The sequence below is a fragment of the Girardinichthys multiradiatus genome, chromosome 1, assembly GCF_021462225.1.
Source record: "Girardinichthys multiradiatus isolate DD_20200921_A chromosome 1, DD_fGirMul_XY1, whole genome shotgun sequence".
Classification (NCBI taxonomy): Eukaryota; Metazoa; Chordata; class Actinopteri; order Cyprinodontiformes; family Goodeidae; genus Girardinichthys; species Girardinichthys multiradiatus.
This window is the reverse complement of record NC_061794.1, coordinates 36,574,192-36,590,129: the sequence shown is the minus strand read 5'-3', so window position 1 is coordinate 36,590,129 and position 15,938 is coordinate 36,574,192. Positions and strand designations below refer to the sequence as shown.

Below are 15,938 nucleotides of genomic sequence, written 5' to 3'. Positions count from 1 at the left end.
TTTGCAAAGATGGATGGAGCTACATACAGGGCTGTAGATAACTTGAGAACAGGGTGGAGGTTCATCTTCCAGCAGGACAACCCAAAACATACAGTTAGAGTTACTATGGACTGATTTAGATCAAAGCATAATGATGCATTAGAATGACCTAGTCAGTCAAAACTAATACCTAACAAATAAAGAAAAATGGGCAAAAACAATTTGTGATGTGCAAAGTCTCTTCCGTGCAGGATGGGGTAGAAAGGTGATTTAAGTGACTTTGAACGTGGCATGGTTATTGGTGCCAGATGGGCTGGTCTGAGTGTTTCAGAAACTGCTGATCTACAGGGATTTTCATGCACTACCATCTCTAGAGTTTACAGAGAATGGTCCGAAAAAGAGAAAATATCCAGTGAGCGGCAGTTCTGTGGGCGCAAATGCCTTGTTGATGCCAGAGGTCAGAGGAGAATGGCCAGACTGGTTCGAGCTGATAGTAAGGCAACAGTAACTCAAATAACCACTCGTTACAAACAAGGCATGCAGAAGAGCATCTCTGAAAAACATTGCCTGGGCTGATGAGTCTCAATTTCTGCTGCGACATTCAGATGGTAGGGTCAGAATTTGGCGTCAACAGCATGAAAGCATGGATCCATCCTGCCTTGTATCAATGGTTCAGGCTGGTGGTGGTGGTGTAATGGTGTGGGGGATATTTTCTTGGCACACTTTGGGCCCCTTAGTACCAATTGAGCATTGTGTCAACACCACAGCCTACCTGAGTATTGTTGCTGACCATGTCCATCCCTTTATGACTACAGTGTACCCATCTTCTGATGGTTACTTCCAGCAGGATAACGCGTCATGTCATAAAGTACGAATCATCTCAGACTGGTTTCTTGAACATGATAATGAGTTCACTGTACTCAAATGGCCTCCACAGTCACCAGATTTCAATCCAATAGAGCATGTTAGGGATGTGGTGGAACAGGAGATTCGCATCATGGATGTACAGCCGACAAATCTGCAGCATCTGTTTGATGCTATTATGTCAATATAGACCAAACTCTGAAGAATGTTTCCAGTACCTTGTTGAATCTATGCCACAAAGGATTAAGGTAGTTCTGAAGGCAAAACGGGGTCCAAACCGGTACTTGCAAGGTGTACCTAATAAGTGGCCCTTGAGTGTGGCCCTTGAGTGTAAATGTGCAAAGCATAAACTTTCAGCTGGTCTAGAAAGCATTGACTAAATGGGACTCAGTGCAAATTTATACCACACTTTCTAGATGTTTTTTTTATTTTATTGGAAAGAATGGTTAAAACCCTGTGTTATTTTCCCTACACTTCACAAAAATCCACAGCTTTGTGTTGATTTTTCAAACAAAATTCAAATGAAATACATTGAAGTTTATGTTTGTGCAATGAAAAAATATTAAAACTATAAGGCAAGGTAAAATCAAGCTATTGCTGAGCTTGGGAAATGTTCTTTACAATCTTTTACTGACATGACTTTACACTCCTCAGCTTACAGTAGGCATTCTGCAAGCAGCTGATCTCATCTCCATGGACAGTGGGGGCACTTCAGACCCCTACGTTAGAGTCTTTGTCCTGCCTGATAAGAAGAAAAAGTTTGACACAAAAGTACATAAGAAAACACTCAACCCTGTCTTCAATGAGACATTCACTTTTAAGGTAAGCTAAAAGTGACTGATGGCCACCTGTCACTCACACCTCATTTCTTGCTAAGAAATTGTATACATCTGCCTATTTGAGTGGTAAACATATCTAGTTATAAAAACAAACTGCTCTTACAGTATATTTAGATTCTGTCTTTTTCACTTTGACTTCTGTCCCACAGTGATAAAAAGAAGCAGACATATTGAATGTGTCTTACAAAGGAGAGTCTGAAAGGGTAACACATTAGAGGAGAGACCCACCTCTGGTGTACCTTGTCTGCTGACACAGCTCTGTACAAAACAATTTAAAAGTTTTAGTAGCCTGTCAAAGTCAGACAGTCCTACTGAAGCAGCATTTTATGAACCTAAATAGATTTAAGCAGCCAAAATGCTAGATTTAAAATATAATTTGTAAAGTACTAAAAGAAACTTGTACATTGTTTGAACTGAATTAATTTAAATTAAATCGCTTAGCTGATGCTTTTATCTAATTTGCATAACTGAAGAAAAATCTTCAACTCTCAGTCAAGACAGTGAATACATAACAAATTAGCAGGATTATTGGTAAAGTAATGCTAAGTGAATGAGAGTTAGGCATGTTAGAGGTGTTAAAGAAATAAGTGTTCTTACAAAAATGCATCCCACAAAAAGTAGAGGGGCGAAGACATTGCTCTGATAAACGTCCTCGCCTCTTTCAATGACTTACTGCTAATTTTCAGATACCATTCACCGAAATGGGAGGGAAGACTCTGGTGATGGCCGTCTATGACTTTGACCGCTTCTCAAAACATGACATCATTGGAGAAATCAAGATACCCATGAACACGCTGGACCTTGCAAAACCAATCGAAGAATGGAGAGACCTTGACAGTGCTGATCAAGAAGAGGTAAAATCTGCTATGTACTCAGCCAAAACATTCCAGATAAACATGCTGCATTGGGTTTACTGCAATAGTCATGTTAATGCAGTCAGTCAGTCAATTCTACCGCTTCTTCCATAGTGGGTCGCTGGGAAGCTGGTGCCTATCTCCAGCAGTCTGTGGGTGAGAGGTGGGGTACACCCTGCACAGGTTGCCAGTCCATCGCAGGGCAACATTAATGGAAAAATCTGAATATCTTGAAAAAGTTTGATATTTTTTGTCACTGGTTTCTGAAAGTAAAACTCATATATAGATCCATTACAAATAGAGTAAAATATTTGAAGCCTTTCTTATTTCTCATAACTTTGATGATTATGGCTTACAGATAATGAAAACCCCAAATTCTGTGTCTCAGAAAATTTAAATTTTTTCTGTTATGAGATCAATAAAAATTATATTTTCAACAGAAATGTCATGCTCTAAATATTTGAGGCGTGAGGTGGAGGCGTGAGGTAGAGGCGATTGGCCTGTGGCATTGCTGAGGTGTAATGGAAGCCCAGGTTACTTTGAGCACGGCCTTCAGATCATCTGAATTGTTGGGTCTGGTGCCTCTCAACCTTCTCTTGACAAAGTGGTAAATGGGCTGCACTTGTATAGTGCGTTATCAAGTCCCCATAGACCTCAAAGCGCTTTACACTACAATCAGTCATCCACCCATTCATCCACTGACAGTGGTGAGCTACAATATAGCCAAAGCTGCCCTGGGGCAGACTGACAGAAGTGAGGCTACCAGACAACTCTGACCATCATCAGCAGGCAAGGTGGGTGAAGTGTCTTACCCAAGGAGACAACGACTGAGACAGACAGAGCGAGGATTCAAACTGGCCTGTGGAACCCCTACCACTGCCGCCACTCTAATGATTCTCTTTGGGGTTCAGGTCAGGCAAGCTTGCTGGCCAATCAGGCACAGTAACAGCATAGTCATTGAACCAGCCTTTGATACCTTCGGCAATGTAGGCAGGTGCCAAGTCCTGATGGAACATTAAATCATTGGACACTGGACTTCAAGCACTGTGGATTCTGTGCCTCTCTGCTCTTCCTCTGAACTTTGCAACCTTAAAATTAAATGCAAACTTTACTTCCACCTGAAAAGAGACCTTTAGACCACTGACCAACAGTCCAATTATTTGTCTCCTTAGCCCTGGAAATATGCTTTTGACTTCGTCTCTGGTTCAGGAGTAGCTTGAGACGAGCAATGCAACATTTGTAGTCCTTGTGTAGGATTCATCTGTGTGCAGTGGCTCTTGATGTTCTGACTCCAGCCTCAGCCCCATTCCTTGTAAAGCTTCCCCAAATCCTTGAATGGATTTTGCTTGACAGTCCTCTCAAGGTGATTATTCCTGTTGGTGGTGCATGTTTTCCTTTCACACTTTTTCCTTTAACTTAACTTTCTACAAATATACTATAACTTTTTAGAATCTTAAATTTTTTTTGAGACAATGATTTGAGGGCTTTTATTATTTGTAAGCCGTAATCATCAAAATTATGCCTTAAAATATTCCACCCTATGTGCAATGAATCATATTAACCCATATAATGAAAATGTGAGTATTATTTTTAAAATATAAAACTTTTTCAAAATATTCTATATTTATTTTTTACGTTGAACTGCCAGTTCAAAGTTTATATACACTTATGGAATGCACGGATGCCTTTTTAATCTTGGACCTTTTAGGAAACATTCACCTGTTCTATTTTCAGGGTGGAATGAGTGTTAAGTACACAGCTTCAGTGAATTGTGTGCTTTCCTAGCACAAGCTCAGCTTTTCAGCATATTCAATTAATCTTTTGAGTTGAGGTTTGGGACAGTCCAGATTCTTAGTGTTACCCTGCTTTGTTCATTCCACCACAAGTATAGCAATGTGCTTGGAATCATTGTGTTGCTGGAACATGCAACTCCTTAGTTGCTAATTTAACCTCAAGTTAAACTGTTTAACTAGACATTAAGTAGTTTGCAGATAGTTCCCTTATTATTTACCCCATTTTGGCCAATGTACCAGTACCGCTGGCAGCAAAACAGCCCTACAGCATGACTACCACCATGCTTCACACTTGGTACTATGTTCTTAGGTTCACAATCCTTACTTTTACTCCTCCATAGATTTTTCTTGTCATTGTGGCTTAGTCTGTTTTTCAACTCTTCTCATGACCAAATGGGAAGCTGCTAGTTTCAGTTCTGTTTGAAGATGTTGACTAAGAAAAAGACACATATTTCTTGGCTGGCTTCAGTCCATGCTGATGTAAAACTCACTTACCTATTAGACATTGACACGCCCTTCCAGACAGGCTTAAGCCTTGTTAAGCCGAAGTTGTTCCTGCACATCTTGACCAATTTCTTTTTATCAGAGCTCACTGTTTGAGCCAGTTAAATGAAACCTTGAAACTAAATGAGGCATTTGTCCAAATATTAGGGAGTGTTTGTTTATATATTTGAACCTGTATGTACATTTCTGATTTGGTTTTGATTAGAAAAAATCTGTACTAAATTTATACGTATGCATGAAATTATTGTTTTTAAAATTCAATGATTTTTTTTTTTCTGGTTGCAATGTTGTGTCACCATTCCACCCAGGAAAATAACAGCTCAAATGCAACATTTGAAGCCCCAGATTTATAACATTAATGCAAATGGATGAGTTTAGGTAAACTTCTGATGAGGTTTTAGGAAGCAGATGTGGTCTGTCCGAAATGCTCCTTGCCATTTTCATCAGCATAATAACAGCGTAAAAAAACAAGTGTTACTTATTTTTCACACTTCAAAAAACATCCATTCTCTTCTGTAATTTAGACAAAATGTTTTGTTTGCAACACTGCTCACTGAGTAACTATCCAGCTTGCTATGTGGAGCTGTCACTGTGTGGGCCAGTTGATGCTACACTCAAAGAAAATATGAAAAACCTATTTTAATCCAAGAAAATGCCTCTTCAGAACCATCTTGAAAAGGAACAATTCTTTTACAGTGACATCAGCTTGAAATATTTTCAAGCTGTGCACAACCAAACTGTCATTAGAAATAATTTATTTAGATCGTTATGTGTTGTGTGGGGAGCTCTTTATCTAACCACCCTTCACTTTCTGCTCTCTTTGACCCTTCTCACAGCCAGAAAAGCTTGGTGATATTTGCATTTCTTTACGTTACGTCCCGACTGCTGGCAAACTCACCATTTGTATCCTGGAGGCTAAGAACCTAAAGAAAATGGATGTGGGAGGACTATCAGGTGGGTTAGTTTTCATTAACACAAGCATCAGATGTTGTTAGGTTTTATAGCTTCAAACTTGACCCCATATCACTGCATAGTCCTGAGTAAAAGCACCCTCTGCTTGCAGTATGTTAAAGAATGTGACTCCAGTATGATGCAAGGCCAGCCATCAATTTTGTGCCGCTTTGCTCATGTGCTGTCGATGCACTGCAGTGCTCACCAATTCTTCACCGTCTTACATTAGAAGTGGCCCCATCTGTTGGCACGTTACCATACTGCAACCCAGATTTGCATGACCACAGAGGTTGCTTATCCTCATCTTGTTACTTTGTCCTGTATCTATTTGTCAGATCCTTATGTAAAAATTAATCTCCTGCAAAATGGAAAGAGGCTGAAGAAGAAGAAGACGACAGTGAAGAAGAATACTTTGAATCCTTACTACAATGAGTCCTTCAGCTTTGAGATTCCTCTTGAGCAAATGCAGGTAAGGATGTGGAGCATGTTTAAAATTTTTTAGGATTTATCAGACATGTAAACAGTACTACATTTAATTTTGAACAGATATATTCTAACCTCTAACCATTCTAACTTCTGTGTATTTTATTGTAGTTTAATGCGTAGGTCAACACAAAGGAGCGCAAACTAACAAAGTGGAAGGACAGGATATGAAGTAGTTTTTAACAGCTTCTTTACAAATACAAATCTAAAATGTGTGCCGTGCATTTCTATTCAGCCCCTCTGACACAATAGTGTCTGCACTAGGTTTGCACATGAAAAGAAGAACATTTTGGCCATTACTTATGCAAATGACCACAGGCTAGGTCTGATTGGATGGGGAATATCTGGGAAAGGAAATTTTTAAATCTTGCCACATATTCTCAATTGGATTTAGGCCTGGACTGTGTGGGACCCATTCTAACACATCATTCCGCTTTTGGTTAGTCTGAATGTTTAGAGTCAGTCTCCTGCTGTAAAGTAAACTGTAAATGGGACTTCTTATCATTTTACCACAATAGCCTTCTTTTTAACATTCTTCCATTAAAAAAAATAAATAAAAAAATCAGTGGAGTGCTCAACTAATAGTTGTCCAGTTGACAGATATCCTGAGCTGTGTTTCTGTGAAGCTCCTTCATAGTTACCATGGAGCTCCTTGCTGCCTGTATTGTGGTCTCCTTACTCAGTCAGTGAGTGAGTTGAGGTGGATAGCCACGTCTTGGGATAACCCTTTCTCCATAACTGTTTTTCTGATCTGTGTGTTGTACTCCTTTGTTGTCATGATACTGTTTGTTCAGTAAAGTCCCCTTACAAACGTTTACAGAACAGTGGTACAACTTATTTAAATAAATGAAGGAATGACCAAACACCAGAAAAATATATACACTGTTTAAAAGTTACACACATAGTAAAAACTACGGTAAAAGCTACGGTTGAAAGAGATCACCATGATTGCAGTTGGAAAAAGTTTTTATTGCATGAAAAAAAGACCACACCCGATAGGAAAGAGATAAAGCTGTGGAGAAGCTGAATATTCCAAGCTTTGAATATCTCACTATTAGTGAGATATTCTAATATTTATGCCAAAAATGGAAAGGATAATGCACAACTGCAAACCTACCAGTAAATGGCCATCTGCCTAAAAGGAAAGGCCAGACAAGAAGAGTTTTATCAGAGAAGTGACCTTGGGCAAAATAGGTAACTATAATCCCATAAAATACATAAATAGTTGTGGCAGTAACATGACAAAATGCAAAAAAAAAAAAAATTATTCCTAGGGGTAGAAACACTTATTCACAGTAGATAAGAATGAGGTTAATATCCTCATTTAACCCTCAGCAACAAAGCAAATAATTTGATTTCTTAGAAACAAGTAATTCTGTAATATCTATAAATATTCATTACTATTTTCACTGTTCTCAAACACTTTATGCTAACATAGATTAAATAAGAAGAACATCAACATCAAGCCTGCGGCACTAAAACAGCAAAACAAATCTGCCATAAAAAATTATAAAAAGAGAACTGTTAAACACACAACTCTAGGCCTAAACACTGGGCACTTTGCATAATGTTTTGCTTAGGTAATACCCATACTAAAACAAGTACAATCTTACCAACCTATTCTGAACCTGGCTATAATGCTCTCTCCCTGTTTCCTCAGAAAATCCAAGCTGTCATCACAGTGTTGGATTATGACAAGATTGGCAAGAACGACGCCATTGGGAAGATCTGGGTGGGAAGCAAGTCTACAGGAGCTGGGCTGAAACACTGGTCAGATATGCTGGCCAATCCCCGCCGCCCGATTGCACAGTGGCATCCGTTGCAGCCAGAGGAAGAGGTGGATGCCTCCCTAGCAGCGCTCAATGCCAAGAAGTAAAATTAAAAAACTCCCACCGCCTGCCCCCACACTTCCTACCTGTGCATTTCCCATCGTTTCACTTGTCCCACATTTCAATGTATATTCCAGAAGAATACCCAATCTGCTCCCTCCAGTACATTTCTATCCCATAGCCATCAATTTAAAAGATCCATAGAAACTATTTGACATGATGGGAAATGTAGTTAAAAAGTCATATTCTATTAAATCATGTCACTAAGAAAAGAAGACAAGTTGCAGGATGGACAGATACTCAGTTATGTTTGCTTTAGATCTATTTTTATATTGGAGTCGTGGTTCCATTATTAAGCTTACAACCTAGACTACAATAGGAGTTATATGGGATTCTGGTGATTTAGAGGGATAACGCATACATTTACTCATATTATACTTCTCACCCGTTTTCCCTTTAGTGACACAGTTTGCGTAGAATAGTGCTTAACAATAAAAATGCTTTATACTGCCATATGATAGAGAAGCAACACAAGCAGGTCCATTCCGTAGGTGTTTGGTGCACCATTTCCCACACCTGCCAGTTATCATCCTAGATGATTCTGTTAGTTGGAAGTACATTCCTAGAGTTGGGTAGCAAGTAGGAATTAGGTCCAGTTACCCACAAACACTGCCTTTTTGGATTAATTACCCTTCCGCTCATCGTCTCAGGAGAACTGAGAGGGAAACTCCATGCCTTTTTTTTCTAAACGGGTTCTTATTACTATCAGTTAAAACGCGTGTTGAGAAAAATAATGTTACATTAGAGTTCTGGTTACCTTAGGCTTATGACTGATGTTAGATCAACCACAAATTACTGAGTTATATGGAGGGTATGACAGATAATTTGCAAACAATACGTGTGCTTGTGTATTTTAAATAGTATTAAAAAAGCACCATCTATCATCTGTACTACAAAAAAAGCTTGGAAATACCAGAGCGGCTACAAAAATAGAGACTGATCCTAACCACCACTGACATTATATTTACAAGGTGTCGATTACTGCCTACAGCCTTCGATGTCCCCCTCCCGACGCCTTCAATTCTGTTTCTCACTTGTTCAGTGTTACTGCCATTAGTCATGGACTTGACACAAGGATTTTTACTTCAAAGGAATCCCTATAACCGTCTTACAGTCATAAAGGAGACAAGCCTTCCAAGTAACAAAATAAGCAATTTTCAACTACCAGGGACGCCTTCCAGTTAGAGGTGTTGTTCTCTTCCTTTCCCTTCTTATTCTACTTTTCTTCTACTTAATAATTTGGTTTAACTTCAAACACATTTATTCCTTATGCACTTTAATTCCTAATGTTTTGTGTACATATGCTCAGAGGTCAGAGTTTTAAAATTTTAAGGAGATTAATTTTGTTGCTTTTGCTTCTGCTTACTTTGGCCTCAACTTATATGTGTGTGTTTAAATTATTTTGATTATAAATATTTCACTTGATTGCAAAAAGTCTGGTCTGGAAAAAAATCACACTGATCCAAGTGTATTTTATGCACAGCTTATCAGACTGTTGATTATGAATTGCACTAGTGGGTCTTGTTTTGTTTTGTAGTTCCTGACACTATTCTTGGATGTGTGTTTTTCCTTTTCCTGAATGATATAATGTGATGAAATGTATCGTTTCTGAGGCAGACACAGACAGGTCTTGTCTTATAAATGTGTGGGAAAAGAAACACATTTGAGTTCAGTGCTGCTTTGTGGTCTCTTCAGAGTAAAACAGTGCAGTATAGAGAGCCAAAGTCTGTGCCACATAACCTTAACTGACGTTGTGACCAATTTTACCCCTTTTACTAATTAATTATGATAACCTCTCTTAAAAAGTGCTTTCAGTTTCACATCTACTCTGGTGGACAACTGTGTTTAGAGCCTGAAAAATCAGTGTGACTCTTTGTTAATACAGCTAAAGAACACAAAACCAAGTCTCCCACTCTGAAATTGGTTTTCTTTGAGCTTCCAGAGATTTTCCTTTCCATATCTTTGATCGCAAATCCTCATATTCCTCATCTATACATAGTGTAGCCCAAAAAGTCTTTCTCTAAGAGACGTTCTTAGGCCCTGTCACAAGCAAACTCATAAAACTTAGCTCCACCAGCATCAGCCTTACAAAATAAAGACACTACCTGTAACTCAGACAACAACACAAATGTGTGAAACAAATACTTCATTGGTTACCAAAAAAAAACAAACTATAGGCTACAGTATGATAACAAAAATGCATTTTTTTCCTGCAGAAACAGTAACTCCTCTTGAAGTATTTTCAAGTACAGTATTGTATCAATACAAGCAGAAATGCCAGTGATGCATGATTTCTACTTAAATGGAAACATGATTATTTACAGTTTTCTACCAATACAAAATCAATACTCAAAGTGTAACAGTCCTTTGTTGTTAATTGATGCTACCAATATTTCTATCTGTAAGTGTTTCACACAAAATAAATACTTACAAGATATTAGCTAGGTGTTCTGCATTTTGTTTTTTGTCAAGTTTTTGGCCAGTAGCAGAATACAGAGAGGCACACTAAAAGTGGTTTATTTGGAAGTGTACCATCAACAATATTTAGCTTCTTAATAGAGGTCAACTGTAGTGGCCACTATGCATGAAGGGGTTAAATAATGATTACGCTATGAGTAGCCCTTATGCACATGGCAGCAGCATGTTATTCACATTCACTAAAATATTTTATTGTTTTTAAATACAAATTGGATTTCATTTATGGAACCATTTAATTACTAACAACTCTGACTTATGAGAAACTGTGCTCTTTAGAGATACCCTGAAAATATATTTTATTAACAAATACATAACATTTTCTTTTACATTAATAACTTTCTTTCCAGTGTTAGTAGTTGTAAATGTCAATGAGATCCTTTGGCTCTTTATATTTGTACACTGTGATTCTGAGACAAATGTTTGAGGGCAAACTCCGGTCTGTAATAGTTACCACACCATTGGAACTCATCACCTCTCAATAAACTTCCTAGTCAGTTCAAGGTCTAATAGGTTTTGTAAGCATTATGCTTTCTCACAAGAAAACTACCAGTTAGCTTTGTGCAATTTTTAGCAAATGCTGTTACTTTTTTTATCATTGCATTTGTTGGTGAAACTTTTTTTATTTAGTTAGTTTTTCTATGTCCTTTTTTCTAACAATCAAGACCAAATTTCTGTTTGCACAATTCTTTCTTTTTGAAGCAACACTAAAGAAAAAGGCGACATGGAAGCAATCAAGCAACTCATTAATGTGTAGTTTTGCCTATATAAATAGTTCATACAAGTTGATACTGCATGTTTATAAGAACTACTGTACATAAGAGCATGTTTTAGAGACGAAGCAAAAATATCTTGTGTACGTTAAATGGGTGTCATTTGCCATTTTAATAACACAGCAAACTGAAAAAAAGATGCACTGTATATTTTCTACACAGAGCAAAGTGTGTATTTATTTTCCATGAGGGTCACTGGAGAGAATGTTAGAGTACTATTACAAATAGGAATCTTTCCACGCCTGAAAACTCTTAAGCAAGTGTGTCGTCCAGTGCTGTGTGTGAGTTCATGTAGGAAGAAAAATGTAGCCGCATGCTTGCTGTATAATTCCCTGTGCTCAGAGGTTTTTGTTTGGCACTTCTTATTTGGCATTCATTTTGTTATAGTACCTTTAAAAATATTAGCGTTTGTTTATAAAATTATACTGCCGTTTCTATTTTTTATTTAAGAAAATGTGTTATATTTATGTTTACTTTGAAGAGGGGGATTTCCAAGTCTGCAGGAGGATTTCTTTTTTTTTTATGGATGCAGATTAACTTGATGTTTTTTTCTGAAATAGCTCATTAGAATAAATAAATAAATAAATTGATTCTATGAGTTATTTATGCCAGCACTAGCCAAGACTAAAGTCTTATAGACCATAGGTTGCATTTCAAGGGCCAAACTGTGAAGAAGCCCTTTCAACTGAACACAAAGGACTTGGAGTCCTCTTTTTTTTCCTAATTTATTGTTGCTATAATTTTTAATCAGAAAATTATTTTTCTCTTTCTGTTTGACTGACCTGATACACGTTACAGATTGTGTCTGTTTTACTCTGTTACTATACAATAGGTGTACTTGTAAACAAAGTAAATTAATAAGATAAAAACTAAAGCCATAAAACTCAAGCACTAACTCTTTAGAGCTTAGCTGAACAGCTAAAGTTTATTTATAAGGGAAGGAAAATCTGACATCTTTATTTTTCCATGAATAATGTTCATTCTTACGTTCCTTTCCTGAAATCTTTGTTCATCAAGAAGGGGAAAACCATTTTACTGTATGTGTGAGCGTGGAGAACAGCTGCAAGTTTTGGAGAGCGATTGTGTCTTTTTTTCTTATTTCAGAACAGCTGATGTAATAATTTCTTTGATGATTTCACAGGATTGTGTTTAGTAATATTTTATTAGTATAAATAAATAAAAAAAGGTTTAATACCTTAGGTTCTCAGTAGTAATACTAAAACTATGTCTATGAGAGTATGTTCAGAGCAACCTGGGTCATGGATCCACTTTCGTTTCTCCCACTTTGGAAGAATGTACTTATACAATCAAATAATAAAAAAAAAAAAAAAAAAAAAAAAAACACACTGTATTGTTCTTTTGGGGCGTGTTGCAGCAGTTTTTGTTCCTAACAACTGCCTGGCAAGAATGAATAAATTAAAATTAGAAACCTGAACCTGTGCAACCTAGGATTTGTGGTTGAATCCCTCCCAAAGAACTATGCATATGTTATTTTTCACAAATTTATGTCCACAGTAATAAAGCTTGCTTTCTTGCCCTGAGTTGTATACAAAACGCTCTCACTTAAATACAAAATTAGGATTAATCAGCTTTCTCTGAAGGCACATCCATATGCTGATGTTGCCCAATCAAACAAACTTCTTTTACATTAAAACTGAAACTGAATCTGGATCTCCTAGACTACGAGTCTGCAACCTGTGACTCCAGAGCCACTTTTTGGCTCTTTGGCCCCTTCACAGAGGCTCTTCATAACTCCAACAAAAATTCTATAGAAAAGGGAAGCACGTTTAATTATGCAAATGTAAAGGCAGGTTTTAGTGGCTCGTTTACATGTTTTAATGAAATAGCTGCATCAAAGTTCTAGAATGGAAAGATGCTAATAGTATATTTTTTTTAAATTTCTTTCAAGATTTTTTTAAGTGTGCTATCTTTATCTATTTATTTATTTAGTTATATGAAACAGATTTTTTGAAATTTCTCTTAAAATATTGTTTTCCTTGTTGAAAAATCTAAATAAAAAAAGAATTGTTTTTGCTTGCTTATATTTACAATAACACTTAATTTTATTTAGAAAACCTAATATATATATATATATATATATATATATATATATATATATACATATATATATATATATATAAATTTCCAAGAATCAAGAGGGTTTCTACAGCTCTTGGCAAATTAAATTTTTTAGAAACAAGGGCAAAAGTGGCTCTTTGGATTTAAAATGTTGCTGTTCCCTGTCCTAGGCAAACTAACCAGCATCCATAGAAGTTTAAAATGCCAGCATATGTGACGTTACAATGTTTTAGGTTATAACAATAAAACTGGAACATTTTACCCAGAATGTGTGAAAACTCTTGACAAGAAAGCAAACAAGCCCATATTTTCTAAAGAGTTGAAGTATTTAAGTGTGATCTAAGCTGCTAAGTTTTCCTTAATTAATCTGCCACATCTGTTATGACAAGAGTCTTAATGTGTTACATAAAACTGATGCTTCACATTGTCTTAATGCAATACAGTGATAATCAGTGTCCCATCAATGTTACTGACTGTGACCAAATGATGCACTGAGAGCAGGTTATATGTGAGATTTTAGTGAATTTTAGAAATACTGCCACCACCTGATTACAGCTGCCAGCATTTATCTCAACAGTTTAAGTCTGCACAGCCAAGATAACAGGGAAAATAATGCAGAAAAGCACCAAATATATATAAAAAAATCATCACAGGAACATTAATTTCCTTTTAAAGTTTGGGTCACCACAGTCACAAGATCATCAAATGATATGGGGGACTGAGACTGGTGAGCCATGGTTGTGCTCTTGTGTATGTGAAAAATATAAATAATATCCGAGGCATTGCCTAAAGAGTGTTGGAATATATAGCTTTCATTAACTGTCTGTGCGCATATTGTTATGTTTTTTTATGTATGAGTAAAACAGTACAAATAACAGTCTTATGGTTTAAAAAAGGCTAGTGATCTGTTTCCCTGATTGCTGTGTACATGTATATTAACTTATGCACAAATACATCTGAAGCTGCCCGGCTTCAGCTGTGCAAAGACAGTTTTAGAGCACTTCTCACACATATGTGATTTGTTTTTGTCTTGTTTTGCTTTTGAACAAACACTGGGATTTAAAAAGGGAAACCGTCCAAAGTTTGCTCCATTTGAGAAACAAAACTGGATATCTAGACAAAGGCATCGCTTTGAAACATGCTGGTTCTCCGTTAGTGGCTGTATTTCTTCTTTGTCTTTTCGTGCATAGGTGTAAACAGTTTTGTTGTTTATTTTTTTTAATTCTGTGTATCTCTAATGCAGAATGTGTTTTAAGCGATGGCACAGATTTGTCTCCATGCTCTCTTTTCATTCGCTTTTGTTTGATGTTTGAAATAGGAATCTGACTCTGCTTTTGCAGAGCATAAAGATTGCCGGCCTTCATGTTTACAACATGGAAATACTGTATACTGCCAAACATGCAGGGCCGTACCAAACTCCCCTCTTGAGCACTCAGTTCTCCGCTTCTCATCAAAGATGCAGCTGTATTCTCGAGACTCCTTTGTTTTCCCAGCCTCACCTTCTTCTCTTCATTCTCTTTTAAAGCATTGGAGGACAGTCAGGTTATGTCCCCTAGCTGTGTTTCTTCGTGTCTAGTGTTGTGGTGCGCGTGTTCATGTCAGTACTTGTGCCTACTGTGGATCGCATGCTTTAGCCTTTGACTGGACACAAACATTGCTCACAAACTCCTCTTGACCCTTATGTGGACATACGTTGGGGTTCCTTCTGAAGTTATCAAGGGAACCAAATAACTTATTACAAAATTTGTCATATGTGTTGCCAGTTCTGTAAAAACAAATAGGAAATAAAGGCCTTTTAATAACCATGCGTTGTTTGTGTTTACTATGTGGTATGTTTTATCTTACAAAACCACTTTTGAGTAAAGAATATGAATACATCATTCCACACCAAATATATCACATTCGGAAGAAATTTAAACAGTGAATTTCCCTCTGTTTTGCTCCTGCTATCTGCATATTTCTATACTGGATTCACAAAGCAGATTACACTGAATACATGCAGAAGTAATTCTGACCATTAAGTCAAGCAGATGGGAGCATATTTTTGCATTAGGTTGCAGTTGCCATTCCAGATCCACAAAAAAAGCAAAAGCAGAATTGGTCAAAGACATAGAGATAATTATTTTTACATTTATTATTATTGTTTTAATAAACAGAAACCTCCAATTTCTAAATCAGTAACTGATGCTGTAAAAGGCAGTAGAACGGTGCCTTCCTGTAATTACTTTATTTGGGTATAAATGGCATTGATTGAAGTTTAAAACAAATTAGTTTATATATTATTACTTGTAACCTTTACAAATATACAGAGCTAATACTTAACTGTACATATTTTAATAGTGTCAGTTTGAATATAAGGCACATTTAAACAGCTAAATAATAGTAAAGTATTGCCTTTGCCATTTTGGATCATTCACCTGACTGAACAGTTGAAACTGTACTAATGTAACAGCTA

The 15,938-nt window shown here is 36.9% G+C and overlaps 1 protein-coding gene across 6 annotated transcripts in view; it reads left to right on the top strand.

The window, feature by feature from the left end:
- LOC124868338 (synaptotagmin-2-like) overlaps positions 1-15,288 on the top strand; it is a 90,692-nt gene extending 75,404 nt beyond the window's left edge. For all 6 annotated transcript variants that reach the window (XM_047365522.1, XM_047365550.1, XM_047365503.1 and 3 more), the window contains 5 exons: positions 1,498-1,665; positions 2,369-2,536; positions 5,670-5,787; positions 6,120-6,253; positions 7,928-15,288. In XM_047365522.1, the coding sequence (XP_047221478.1) occupies positions 1,498-1,665; positions 2,369-2,536; positions 5,670-5,787; positions 6,120-6,253; positions 7,928-8,143 (804 nt within the window). In that variant the 3' untranslated portion in view covers positions 8,144-15,288. The remainder of the gene's footprint in view (positions 1-1,497; positions 1,666-2,368; positions 2,537-5,669; positions 5,788-6,119; positions 6,254-7,927) is intronic.
- The last annotated feature ends 650 nt before the right edge of the window (positions 15,289-15,938 follow it).